The sequence below is a fragment of the Macrobrachium nipponense genome, chromosome 1 (assembly GCF_015104395.2).
Source record: "Macrobrachium nipponense isolate FS-2020 chromosome 1, ASM1510439v2, whole genome shotgun sequence".
NCBI classification, from domain to species: domain Eukaryota; kingdom Metazoa; phylum Arthropoda; class Malacostraca; order Decapoda; family Palaemonidae; genus Macrobrachium; species Macrobrachium nipponense.
The window spans coordinates 126,507,701-126,520,200 of record NC_087200.1 but is presented as its reverse complement, the minus strand read 5'-3'; the positions used below and the strand labels follow the sequence as shown (position 1 = coordinate 126,520,200).

The 12,500-nt window shown below is 42.4% G+C and overlaps 1 protein-coding gene across 1 annotated transcript in view; it reads left to right on the top strand.

The window, feature by feature from the left end:
- Nucleotides 1-12,500, top strand: part of LOC135219607 (coiled-coil domain-containing protein 93-like) — a gene marked incomplete in the record, with an annotated part of 427,141 nt that overhangs the window by 220,453 nt on the left and 194,188 nt on the right. The window contains 2 exon segments of the mRNA XM_064256502.1: nt 7,839-8,068; nt 8,879-8,992. Coding sequence (XP_064112572.1) covers nt 7,839-8,068; nt 8,879-8,992 — 344 coding nt within the window.

Sequence of the window (12,500 nt, the reverse complement as noted above, 5' to 3'; positions counted from 1 at the left end):
TTTTTTTTGGGTTTTTTTTTTTTTTTTTTTTTTTTTTTTTTTTTTTTTTTTTTTTTTTTTTTTTTTTTTTTTTTTTTTTTTTTTTTTTTTTTTTATTTTTGGTTTTTTTTTTTTTTTTTTTTTTTTTGTTTTTTTTTTCCTGCCGGAAATTTTAAGGGGGCTTCTAAGAAACTTAAGGACAATGGGCGTTTGAAAACTGTCGGAGATTTCCAGCCTGGTGTACTTTCTTCAGATTCATCAAAATTCATGTGTTTGAAAAATAAATTAATAGAAGGTAGCTACTGAACCCTAACATCATGTACCCGTGGGAAGGACTGCGGGTTGGCCTGTTTTATAAAATATAAAATCTGTTGTCTAATTCCTTTTAAGGAAATGGTGCCTCCCTTTTCCCTAATGAACAGAGGGCCTGAAGATATCAGGGCAGTTCTACTTAGATAAGCTTTTAGTGAAGTAACTGGACATAAGGGCGGGGTCCTGTGGAAGTGGGAGAATTTTCCCATGGCCCCGGCCCACCTATCCAGTCCTCATTTCTTAGCTAGAAAATTGGTGATCTGGAGAAGTAACACTTCTTCCTGAAGGGAGAAACTCTATATGATCTGATTCTCTAGATAGAGCCGACAGTTCGGAAATTCTGGCTCCTGAGGCCAGACTTATTAGGAATAATGTTTTCCTTAGGAGAACTATATAATTACATGAGTCATTATCAGTGTCCGAGGCCAATTTAAGGACATCATTTAAGAACCATGACACAGACTTGGGCCTCTCGGATGGTCTGAGTCTAGCGCAAGCCTTGGGGATAGATGAAAAATATGAATCTGTTAGATCTATTTTGAATCCAAACTGGAAGATCTTCTTAAGAGCAGATTTAGTAGTAGTAATAGTACTAGCTGCTAAACCTTTCTCAAATAGTGTCCTAAAAAAGGATATGGCCAGATTCGTGGTCATGGTTTGTGCATGAGAGTCCCTCAAGAATACAGCTAGTTTTTTAACTGCTGAATCGTATTGACGCAAGGTCGATTCACGTTTATCAGATTCTAAGAATAAGATGTTCTGGGGATCGATATTAGCATCCCTTTGTGCTGCAAACTTCATGAAGTCCATAAAGTTAGGGCTTTCTGAATTTCCTGAGGAAGCGAACACAGTCCGCGTTTGCACTAGTTGTGGTAGTTTGGGATTGGGAATCCTTTGGGTTGGGATCCCCAATTCAGGTAGAGTGGGAACCAATTGCTCTTGGGCCAATTGGGGGCTATTAGAGCAATGTGGCCTTTGAACGTTCTGAGTTTGTTCAGGACTTTCAAGAGAAGATTCACTGGAGGAAAGAGGTAAATCTTCTTCCACACATTCCAATCTATAGCCATAGCGTCCGTGGCATAAGCCAGAGGGTCCAGGTTGGGGGCCACATAACAAGGGAGTTTGTGGTTCGACTCGGTGGCGAAGGAGATCTACTGAAGCCCGGTACTAGTTGACAGACCCAACTGAATGACTCCTTGTCCAGGGACCACTCCGACTCCAGCGGAACTGAACGTGATAGCGCATCCGCTACCACGTTTCTTACCCCCTCTAGATGAGTGGCTGACAGGTGCCATTTGTTCCTGTCTGCTAGTGAAAATATGGCTATCATGACATGGTTCACGTGGCTCGACTTGGAGCCTCCCATGTTGATGCAGTGTACTACCACTGCACTGTCCAGCACCAGCTTGATATGGGATTTCTTGGCTGGATGAAGCTTTTTCAGGGTGAGGAACACTGCCATAGCTTCCAGTACATTGATATGAAACTGGCGGAATGGTAGGGACCAGGTTCCCTGTACCTTTTTGTACTGTGAGTAACCTCCCCAGCCGCTTAGTGATGCATCCGTGTGGATCACTAAGGCCGGCGGAGGGAATTGTAACTCAATTGTCTTCGACAAATTCTTGATCTCCGTCCATGGGCGGAGTCTCTTCCGTAAGATTGCCGGGATAGGTGCTAGTTTGTCCCAGGATCTCTTGTTTGCTCTTGAACGCCAAACCCGGTTTATGTCCTTTAGTCTGGCTTTCAGAAGAACGTCCGTTACTGAAGCGAATTGGAGAGAACCTAAGATTCTTTCTTGGTTCCTCCGGGACGTCTGTTTGCATTTGAGAAATTGTCTGGTTGCTTTGGCTATTTCTCTTCTTTTCAACGGCAGAATTGATAGAGTGTGGGAGTTTAAGTCCCATTGAATCCCTAGCCATTGGAAGCGGGACTCCGGTGTTAGCAGGGACTTGGTTCTGTTTATCTGGAAGCCCAGATGTTACAGAAACCAGATTACTTTGACTGTTGCTTTGCGACATGCTTCGATGCTTGTGGCCCACACGAGCCAATCGTCCAGATAAGCTACTAGCATTATTCCTTGAGACCTTAGTTCTTGAACAACTGTCTGCCAATTTTGTAAATACCCTGGGGGCTATGTTGAGCCCGAATGGCATTACTTTGAAGGAGTAGGCCTGCTTTCCTAGTCTGAAGCCTAGAAACGGGCGGAAGTGTCTTGCTACTGGAACATGATAGTAGGCATCTGTAAGATCTATAGAGGTGGTGACGGCCCCACGGGGAAGTAAGGTCCGCACCTGCGAAACGGTCAGCATCCGGAACTTGTCGCAATGAATGAATAAGTTTAGACGGGACAAGTCTAGAATTATTCTTCGCTTGTTTGAGTCTTTCTTTGGCACGCTGAACAAGCGACATTGAAATTTTAAATGCTTGACTCTTGACACTACTCCTTTTTGAAGGAGTTCTTGAGAATACTCTACCAATTCCGCTGTTGGTTCCTGATAAAAGGTGTTGGATGGAGGGGGGCCTTTGAGCCAACTCCATCCTAGACCTTTGGACACAATGCTTTGGGCCCACTTGCTGAACCTCCATCTGTGACGAAAGAGGAACAGCCTCCCTCCTACCTGGAGATTCTCACTGGTTTGAGGAAGGGCGTGCACCACGTCCTCCTCGGGAACCCTTGCCACGGTTGTTGGCCCTTCCGCCGCCCCGTTGACGGAAGGCGCCTCTAGCCCTGCTACCCCTGCCAAACCTGTTGAAGGTTTGAAAGGACTGGTTTTCGAACACTGGGTTGTAGGCAGGGAAGACAGTGTAGGAGGCTGAAGCCTGTGCCTGTTGCGGCGATTGTGTCAGCAGCACAAACTGCTGTTGTGGCTGCATCTTAGAGGTAGAAGGTTGCGGTACCTGTGATACCGGGTGAACCGCCTGTACCAGAGTCTGTTGTTGAGGAGCCTGGAAGGGCTGGAACTTCCTAGGCTTCTTCTTCGACTTGGGATTCGATCCGGTGGACTCCGGTTTCCGTTTGGCGACGAGTCCCAGCGAACCCTTAGGGTCTGGTTGAACCTGACTGCCTCGCAGTGAACTTCGTTCACTACCAAGGCCGGGAAGAGGTCAGAGCCCCATATGGATGAGGCTAAAAGCTTGTTAGGCTCATGGAGGATCGTGGCCTCCGCCAGCACATGTTTCCTGCAATTCCGTCTAGCTATGACGAAATCATGCAAGTCACATTGTATAGAGTACAAAAGTGACTTGGCTATGATCTTGAATAACGGCTCTTCTCCGTAGATTAGAGCCGATACTTCTGTCATAACTAGTGAATTGAGGGACCTGCAAAGCCTCATCCTGGCGTCATACTCCGTTTGAATGAGGTTTTCTGACAGCCTAGGCAATCTCTCGCTAAATAGCGTGATGGCACAGTCTGGCTTTAGCTTTCCTATGGAAAAGGTGGCCGGGAGATCTACCCAGTGATCATCAGTTCCGGGGAGCAGGAGGGAAGTCGGTTCTGTCTCCCGGAGGTGGGGCATGGGCTCGTCCTTCATTGCTGCTTGTAAGGTCAATTCTGCCACCTTCGAAGTGAACGGGATGGGTGTATCTTCGTCCACGGTGAAAATTGTGAAGGGGCTCTTGAAAGCCGTAACCCTGGTATTGGTGCACTGCCACTCTTCCAGGTTACGCAACCATGCCTGCTGAGCCTGGTCCCGGGAAAGAATCACTGTTTCTTCTGGGACCTTGTCTTCCCTCCTCATAGCTGCTTCTGTGAGGCGGACATAGCCTATGAAGGGGGGCTGTAATCCTTGCGGATAGAACTCGAAAGTCCTCCCACACCTTGAGTTCCGCAGCCCTCAATCCGTCAGCATGCCGTCCACGAAAGGAGCATACGAAGCAAGCTACCCTCCAAGGTTGTTCGGCGAGTAAAAGGGAGGAAAGGTAAGCCGATTGTCCGGACAATTGGTTAGCAAAGCCTATGAGGCCTGCCAGGCCGGGACTGTGGGAAAGTCCTATCAATTGCATTTTGTTCCTGGCGGAATCTGGCAATAAGGTTCTCCTGGGTAACCAGTCTGTCCGAGATAGCCCGGATAGACTGCCCTGACTCCTCTAGGGAAGATGATAACTGTACGAACATCTCCTGGAACTTGGATTGCACAAAGTTCCCGACCATGCTGCCCATCTGCTGCATAATATTCACCAAAATATTTGCAGAGAAGGTGTCAGGGTCAAAGGGGGAAGGTTCTACCTTCTCCTTAGGAGTCCTGGGTCTGGCTCCTTTTGAGGTGGATGCCTCAGGGTCGGAGGATGGGGGCTGGGCCCTCTCCTTAAAGACTTAGTCCTCGACCCCTTAGAATAAGAAGCCAGCTTAGCCTTGTCAGCTCCGGGATGGTGAGCCGGAGACTTACGGGCAAGGCTGGTACCTGACTTCTTCGACAGGGACTTCTGCAGCGCTTTAAAGTCTCGCTTGCCTTTGACTTTAGGGATCGCCAAGGTAGACTTCGGCCTGACCGACTGAAGTCCCCCGGTGAATCCCTGGAAAGAGGTTGAAATTGAAGGGGCAGAAGCTCTAGATGGACTCAAGGAAAGCCCTTGAGTCCCTACAGTACCTGCCTCACAAACATTCTTACCTGTGCCCATGCCTTCAACAGCCATGGGCTCGAGGTCTAGATCCAGGGCAGCTACTTCCTGCGCGACCTCCTGCGTAGCAGCCTCCTCCGGGGGCTGAGAGACTTCCTCTGTGGTGAGACATCCGACAGGAACGGTAGAACCGCTTGAAACAGTGTGTTACCGGCGATGCCGGAGAACAGTGTAACCACTGAATCAGGATAACCACCTATTCCATATGCCGGAGCAAGGAGTAGTCCGAACAAACACCGGGTGAGGAGCAGGGGGAGACCAAAATAAAACGGCGGAGTTTGACAACTCGAGGAACTTAAAATTAAAATAAGTTGGGAGATGATCCCTGGCGGGGTTGTGGGACTCCGCCAACAAACTTAAACTAAAGGTAATGGATGTCATTATATGTAACATAACATGCAAGCAACAAGCATACTCTTATAAGGAGGCCGGAGCCTCCACCACAGTTCACCAAGTCAAGGCGGACCTGGCTGCGCTGGGGTCCTGAATCCGCCGGAGCAGGAAGGGGATGGTGACTAACGGTAAGGTAATGCTACCCGAGAGCCGAGGAGAGCCAAGCTCAAACGAGCCTGGTGGCCAACCGAGGCTCGGCCGAGCAGGGCTCCCCCCTACTCTAGTGGGGAGAGCGGCAGGGAAGCTGGTCTGCGCAGTGAGAGCCCTCCAGCCACCTCCCCTGTCCCCCTCAAGAGGGGGGGGAAAGGGAGGATGCTCGGATCGGCTGCCTGAGACAGCGTGAGCGAGCGTACTTCCCCCCAAGGTGGGGGGAAAGGGAGGGTTGCTCGGATCGGCTGCCTGAGACAGCGTGAGCGAGCGTACCTCCCCCAATGTTGGGGAAGAGGGACTGGAAGGGCCGACGCGGGGTGGCTCATACGCGGTCGCCTGGAACTCTCTCGGCCGGGTGAACATCCACGCAGTAAGAAAGGCCAGGTGATCGAAGGAGGTCCATAGGCCAACCAATGCCATCTCAGAGAACATGTAACTTATAAAATAAACATCCTATCCTAACACGGGGGGAAAGGAAGAAAAATTAGATGGTAGAGAAAGAATAACGTCCTGGAGAAGCTGGGCAGAGCCATCCGGGAAGGATGGTCAAGCTTGGCGACTCCGAGCAGCTAGCCTATATGCCGTGATGAAAAAACGTGGGGCAGGCGGCCAGGGTGGCTCGAGGACAAAGGGAGAAGAACCAGGGTCCTTCGTAAAGGGCGCCTAACGAAGAGGTAACCTGAAAACTAAAAGGCACATGCATGCATGAAAATCTGAGCTGAAAGGTAACGACGTAGGCTACGAGCTGAGCGTGAGCTCGGACAACATCCCCCGTATGGATAAAATAACAAAAACGTCAATAAATGCATCACTGAAATCATAGGAAGGTACTGCTAAACAAAGAATCAAGCCCAAACGGTATAGAGGACCGAATGGGACACGAAACAAGGTAACACGAGGGAGCGAACTGAGAATGGCGGCGCGGGGACATTGCTGCATGGGACGCCGTCTTATAAAAACCTAAATAATTTGGTTAAACGTGCCAAGGGCAGCCCCTAAATACTGTCAACCATAATATCTGTATACTTAACTTGGATGCAGCAACAGCTTGACATTCCATGACGGTGGTTAAAGAATTCCACGAAAAACACAACACAGAGAGAAAAGACACGTGTGGTGTGGGTCGTGCTATCGAAAGGAATGACGTCAGAGGCGCTAGCCGTAGTGGTAGCGAGTAGTGGGCCTTAGATCGGCTCCTCTGTAGATGAGGGATATTGAAGAAGGATGAATCTAAGTGGCAAAGGATCTTTGGTAGTGGTTTCACTCGGCCCAGAAACCATACCGACACCTTAAATAAGGTTAGCGAGCCAGAATACTCTGGCATTTCCATGTTAGCTTTTTTCTCTGGTATTATAGCAATATTTATACCTTAGAAATGTGTGCTAAAGGGACATTTCACGGAGCGACACAGGCTGAGCCCAGAAATATATATAACTATATATATATATATATATATATATATATATATATATATATATAGTATATATATATATATATATATGTATGTATGTATGTATGTATGTATGGTATATGTATACGTATATTCCATGCAAATGATGTCGGGACTTCTCGTCCTTTCATTTTTCCTCCGTGGCATTAATTTCATTTATACATAGCATCATGTTTTATATATATTTTATAATCAAGTTAGATATATTGTTTATATATAGTATATGTATATGTATATGTACATGTGTAGATATATATATATCTATATATATTATATATATATATATATATATATATATATATATATATATATATATATATATATATATATATATATATATATATATATATATATATATATATATATATATATATATATATATATATATATATATATATATTATGTATAGATGTACACACACATACATACATACATACATAAATTGCACCCCCCTCCCCTTGGAAAATAATGGTGCTGGCACCCAAGGCCGTACATCATAATTCATTTGGTAATATGCATCTTAAGTAACAGGGCTTGCAGTCAGAACAAGTTATGGATTAGGTAAATTCTACTGCAAATAAAATGACTGAACAGTTACTATTTTGGTTTTCTCTACCAGTAGCTTTGTAATTGAATGATTTGTTGTCCTTACTATGTAAAAACCAGTTTTGTCACAGCATATTTCATAAATAGCATTAGTCTTATTTATTTAATGTTACTAATATTTCCAGTATAATATCTAGTTCTTGTATGACATTGTGCCTAGCAAATACTGATTGTATGAAATTAAGTTACTGTGGCTTTACACCTATGCACAGCTGGTGTGTGTTAACGTATGTATACCCAAATATTTAATGTTTATTTTTTTAAGGATGTCACTGTTTCGTGTAATCTTTAGAAAACTTTTTCATGACATGGAAAAATATTTTTGCAGGAAGAGATTCTTGGGGACAGTGCTTCTTCACAAGCTCGGAAAATAGCAAATTTAGAGAAGCAGAAAAATGTATTGATGACCCAGCTGGCAGAAGTCCAGAACAAGCAAACAAAAGAATTAACCAGACTTGAAGCACTTAAGACAACACTTGATGAGAAGAGAAGTGCAGCAAACCATTTAGAGCAAGAAATAAAAGCCTTAGTAGGTCTGGACACAAAGGAAAATGAGCAGTACGTATGTATCGCAGATTTGTCTCTTTAGAACAGCAAAGTTAATCATAACTTTGTGAAGAAACGTTTTAAGTATTTGCAGAAAAGGACTTTGCAACAAGAGCATCTCCTTCTACCAAATGCCATAAGACTAGTACTTTATCATTGTTGGTGCTATGTATGGGAAGATTTGTAAGTTATATAATTAATCTCCAGAAAATCTTTGTTTTGCATTTTATCTTTAGACAATTACATATTGGCCAGAATTATCTAGTCTGAATAGCTAATGATTGTTTTATGTTTCTGTTCTCTGTATTTTGCAATGTGATAGTAATTTGTGTTTAATTGAAATCCCAGATTTACATGCTTATACTTTTGATTTGTTTTGTTTGCTTGAAAAGTTTCTCTCCTGCCAATAACCAGTTTTTATCTATGAGAAAAACGAAGTAGTAGGTACTACCAATTTGTTCTGTACTGTAAGAAAAACAAAGTAGCAGTTACTACTAAATTCACTCTGTACTGACTAAATCAGTTGAAAGCTATGTGTACAAATGATTTTAGTCTCCTCATACATCTACACAGAAGCAGCATAATCTTTGCAATGCCATTTCTTGCACGCACACTGATCTATCATTCTCTTTGATAGTTATAGTTTGTAAGTCGTTTCTTCATCCTTCCTTAGTAACTTTTTATGAAATGTATTTATGCAGGACTAAAACGCAAATACTGCTCAATCTTTTTGCTTAATGCATATCTTTACCTTGTAACAGTATTACATTATTATTAGTAGAAGAAGAGTTGGTTGTAGTAATACTATATTTAAATTTACAGGATTTTAGAGCATCTGTCAAAGTTGGTGAAGGAAAATGATGAGTGCCGGAAGAGGGAGTCTGAGTTCAAAGACAAGTGCCGAAAAGAATCTGAAAAAATGAAGAAGGAAATAAGGTACTACAATAATAACAAAATATGTTTTGAGTTAAAGCATGAAAGCATTTCAGTTTACATATATAAGGAAAATATGGTTTTTCTTTTTCCCCTGTGCTTTTCATAAATAAATTGTTACCTTTACTATTTCACTTTCAACTGAATATTGAAACATTCAGCTTGAGAGAGGACCAAGCTTTTATATTTGTGCCTTTTTTCATTACAGACTGAAGTAATTTATGAAAATTCTAGCATAGCGTGACTTGTGCTTTATATTTATTATTCATTGAAGAGATCATGGAAATGGAAGTACAGTTGAGCCTCCTAAAACCAGCATTCTATGGTCTGGGAACTCCTGTGGTTTTGCTTTATTTTGAATTGGCCGCCATTATTTCATTGCACAGCCACCAGGGTGGTGCCATGTATTGTTTAAAACTTCAAGAAAGCAAAATTTATGCCATATCTCTCCTTTGTTTTTTGTTTTTTTTTAAATAGTTGTTAGTAATGAAAATATGTGAAGTCAAATATGTTTGTGATATTACCCTTAAAAGAATAAATATATATTTTTAGATATTCCACTTGAGAAGGCTCTACCAAGTCAAAACTTTTGATCAAAACAATGAGATATTTGGCATTGCATGAATTCCTTACTGTGTGTGTGCTTGAGAGACATAGGTGATACAGTTTTGATAATTTTTTTAGGTAACTGTGTATTTACCAATTTGATATGCCAGCCATGAGATCATATGATGCTGGAGGTAAGGAGCGAATAGTTTTGTGTCCATTTTCCTCAGTAGATGGCAGTGTGCTTTGTTTACATTTTGACGATGACATTCAAATGCATTGCGATCGCCGAAATTCATTCATTGATTTTTCATCTCACTATCCTCTACAATCAAAATAAATGACAGAAGAAAATAATAGCGATAGTTATTATGAAGTTTAGGCTATGAAACTCACTGATAATAATGTGCAGATTCTGAGAAGTTTAGTACCACTGTATAGTTGACTTACGATCAGGCTAATTCAGGAACATAGGCTGAATGTGTTAAATAAAGTACAGTGTTGTAAAGAAAATTATACAGTATAAAGTTATGAAATGTTGAAGTTAAAATATATGAGTAATAAAATGATAAATAGCAATGTCAGAAGGTAGCCAAGTAGGTTAGGAAACTAGGCTATTTGTATGTGGAATTATGTTGCAAGCTATGTTTACCTATAGTCTTCATTTTTTAGGGATATAGTTTATATTCTGGGATTTTCTGTGGTCCGGCAGTGGCCTGGTCCCAAGGTTTCCAGATTTAAGAGGTTGGACTGTACTAAAGTTACAAAGGATGAGGCCTAAGAGAAGATGAAGCGACTGCATTTGAGGAGACAGGAGAGACAAAGGAATAAACAATAGGAGGACACAAGATAAAAACACCAAGAAAGGCTTATTAAAAACAGTGCCCTGATCAGGGATTAAGCTAAGGAGAACGTTATGTTTAAGAGATTTATTCATGATTTGTGATAATTAAGGAAAAAATACTGAAAAGTTAGCTAGTTCAAAATATTCTGAGACTAGCATGCAGATTTTTTTTAGTGCTTTGATACACAGACCTCTTCTCAAGCTTGGCTTGTCTCCCAGTTACGAGTTGACACATGATCTTTGACAACATCCAGGATTTGCAAGTCATCTCTGCCTCTGTATGAGACACCTCTCTTACCAGGCAAGTGGGAGTGGGTTACGTGGAATCTTTGTTTGAAGGAGGCATTCAGTGAACTTAACCTCTCTGGCACTATATGAGTAAGCTGGTAGTCATAGTCCTGCTACTTCATCCAGGGTTTTCAGGATTAGGTATTTCAAATGGCTTTTGTCTATACAGTGACTCAGGTCACATTGTTGGTTCCTGACATCAGCCTAGGTGAGGTACTGGCAAAGCTCTATGGTCAAGTTACTGCTCCATCTGCTAAAGCAGTTCTGTTCATGGTTTCTACCATGTGTGTCTCCTTATTCCTGTTTCTGGTCTCTTTGTGTGTCATGGTTCTACCATGTATTGTGTCAGGTCATGGTTCTACCACATATTGTGTCAGGTTGTGGTTCTATCGTCTAGTGTTTCCTGTAATAGATGTGACTCCAGACATTGTCACAACCATGGTCTTGGCCAAGGTTTGGTGTTGGATTGTGGGTCTCTCCACTAGTATGGCTTCTATCAAGACATATGTTATTTGTATGGCCCTGGTGGCACTACTGACCTTGTTGTTCATATGTCTTTATTTGCCGTTGCCTGATGTCATGGCTCCTGACATCAGTGCAACTCTGGTTGCATCTTCGTTCATAGGAAGTCCATCTTCTTGTTGAAGTAACTTACCAAGTAATTACATAGCCAAGAATTTCTAATTACCAGCTAAAATTTAAAAATCGCTGTAGCGATTCTTTTGTTTCGGTGTAGGTCGGTACCCCACCTGCTACCGGGGAATAGGTAAACAACTCGGCAAAGAAGCTCAATTTTATTTCTACTGGCTTCTGACAAAGGTCGTAAGCTGTAGCTTTCTGTAAATTTAGATTTCGTTGTTCAACGAGAGTTCCAGTACCTTCAGTGAAGTACAGTGGTCCCCCCGTATTCGCGGGGGATGCGTACCAGACCCCCCCGTGAATAGTTAGAAACCCGCGAATGTTTTTGGAACCCCCTATAAAAATGTCTAAAAACAGGGCCTATTTTATGTTTATGTTAAAACAACTCAAGAAAACTCCACTAAAAATTTTACATACGGTGGTTTTTTTTAATAGTTTTATCACAAAAAGTGCATTTTATGATGAAATTCATCAAAAAAAACCAGGAATTTGTGGATATTTACCATAGAAAAATACCGCGAATGTGCGAATTTTCCGCGAATAATGCAGGGAAACGTTCCCGAGAGAAATCCGCGAATGTGTGAGTCCACGAATCTGGAGAACGCGAATACGGGGGGTCCACTGTACTCGGATTCTTTTGTCTTAGCCTTTTGATGTTTATTAACTAGTCAGACGTAATTAACAGTACTTTGACCAATTTAGGATTTTTAGTCTGTTATGAGATTTTTTGTAATGATGTCTAACTAGTAAGTTGAGTGTCCATTTTTGCAGCAAAGGCTGCAATACACGGTTAACTTCAGCAAAGTATGATTCTCATTCTATCCCTATGTCTACTTCATGGTGGCAAACAGAGAGAGCAATCCAAGTCAGGAGAAAATGTCCGCTTTCCAATCAGGACAGTTAAGAGGTCTTCCTCCAAGTCCACCCCTAAGCAATGAGAACAGCAGTGGCAGCTCGTCAGTAGGCACTGTGGAACTGCAGCACCCCCTACAGATTTCATATATATGCACAAAATTCTGAAATTATACATGAGTATAAGGAATTAGGTATAGATTATCAATAATCCTTAAAAAATTATTACCATTCTCTTGTTTTTGTAAATATAAAAAAATGAATTGAGATATGTGGAACTGCTGGTGCTTAACAGTTCTAATTTTGCTGGCAGAGTAATAATGGGTTAGCCAGCCCACGTGT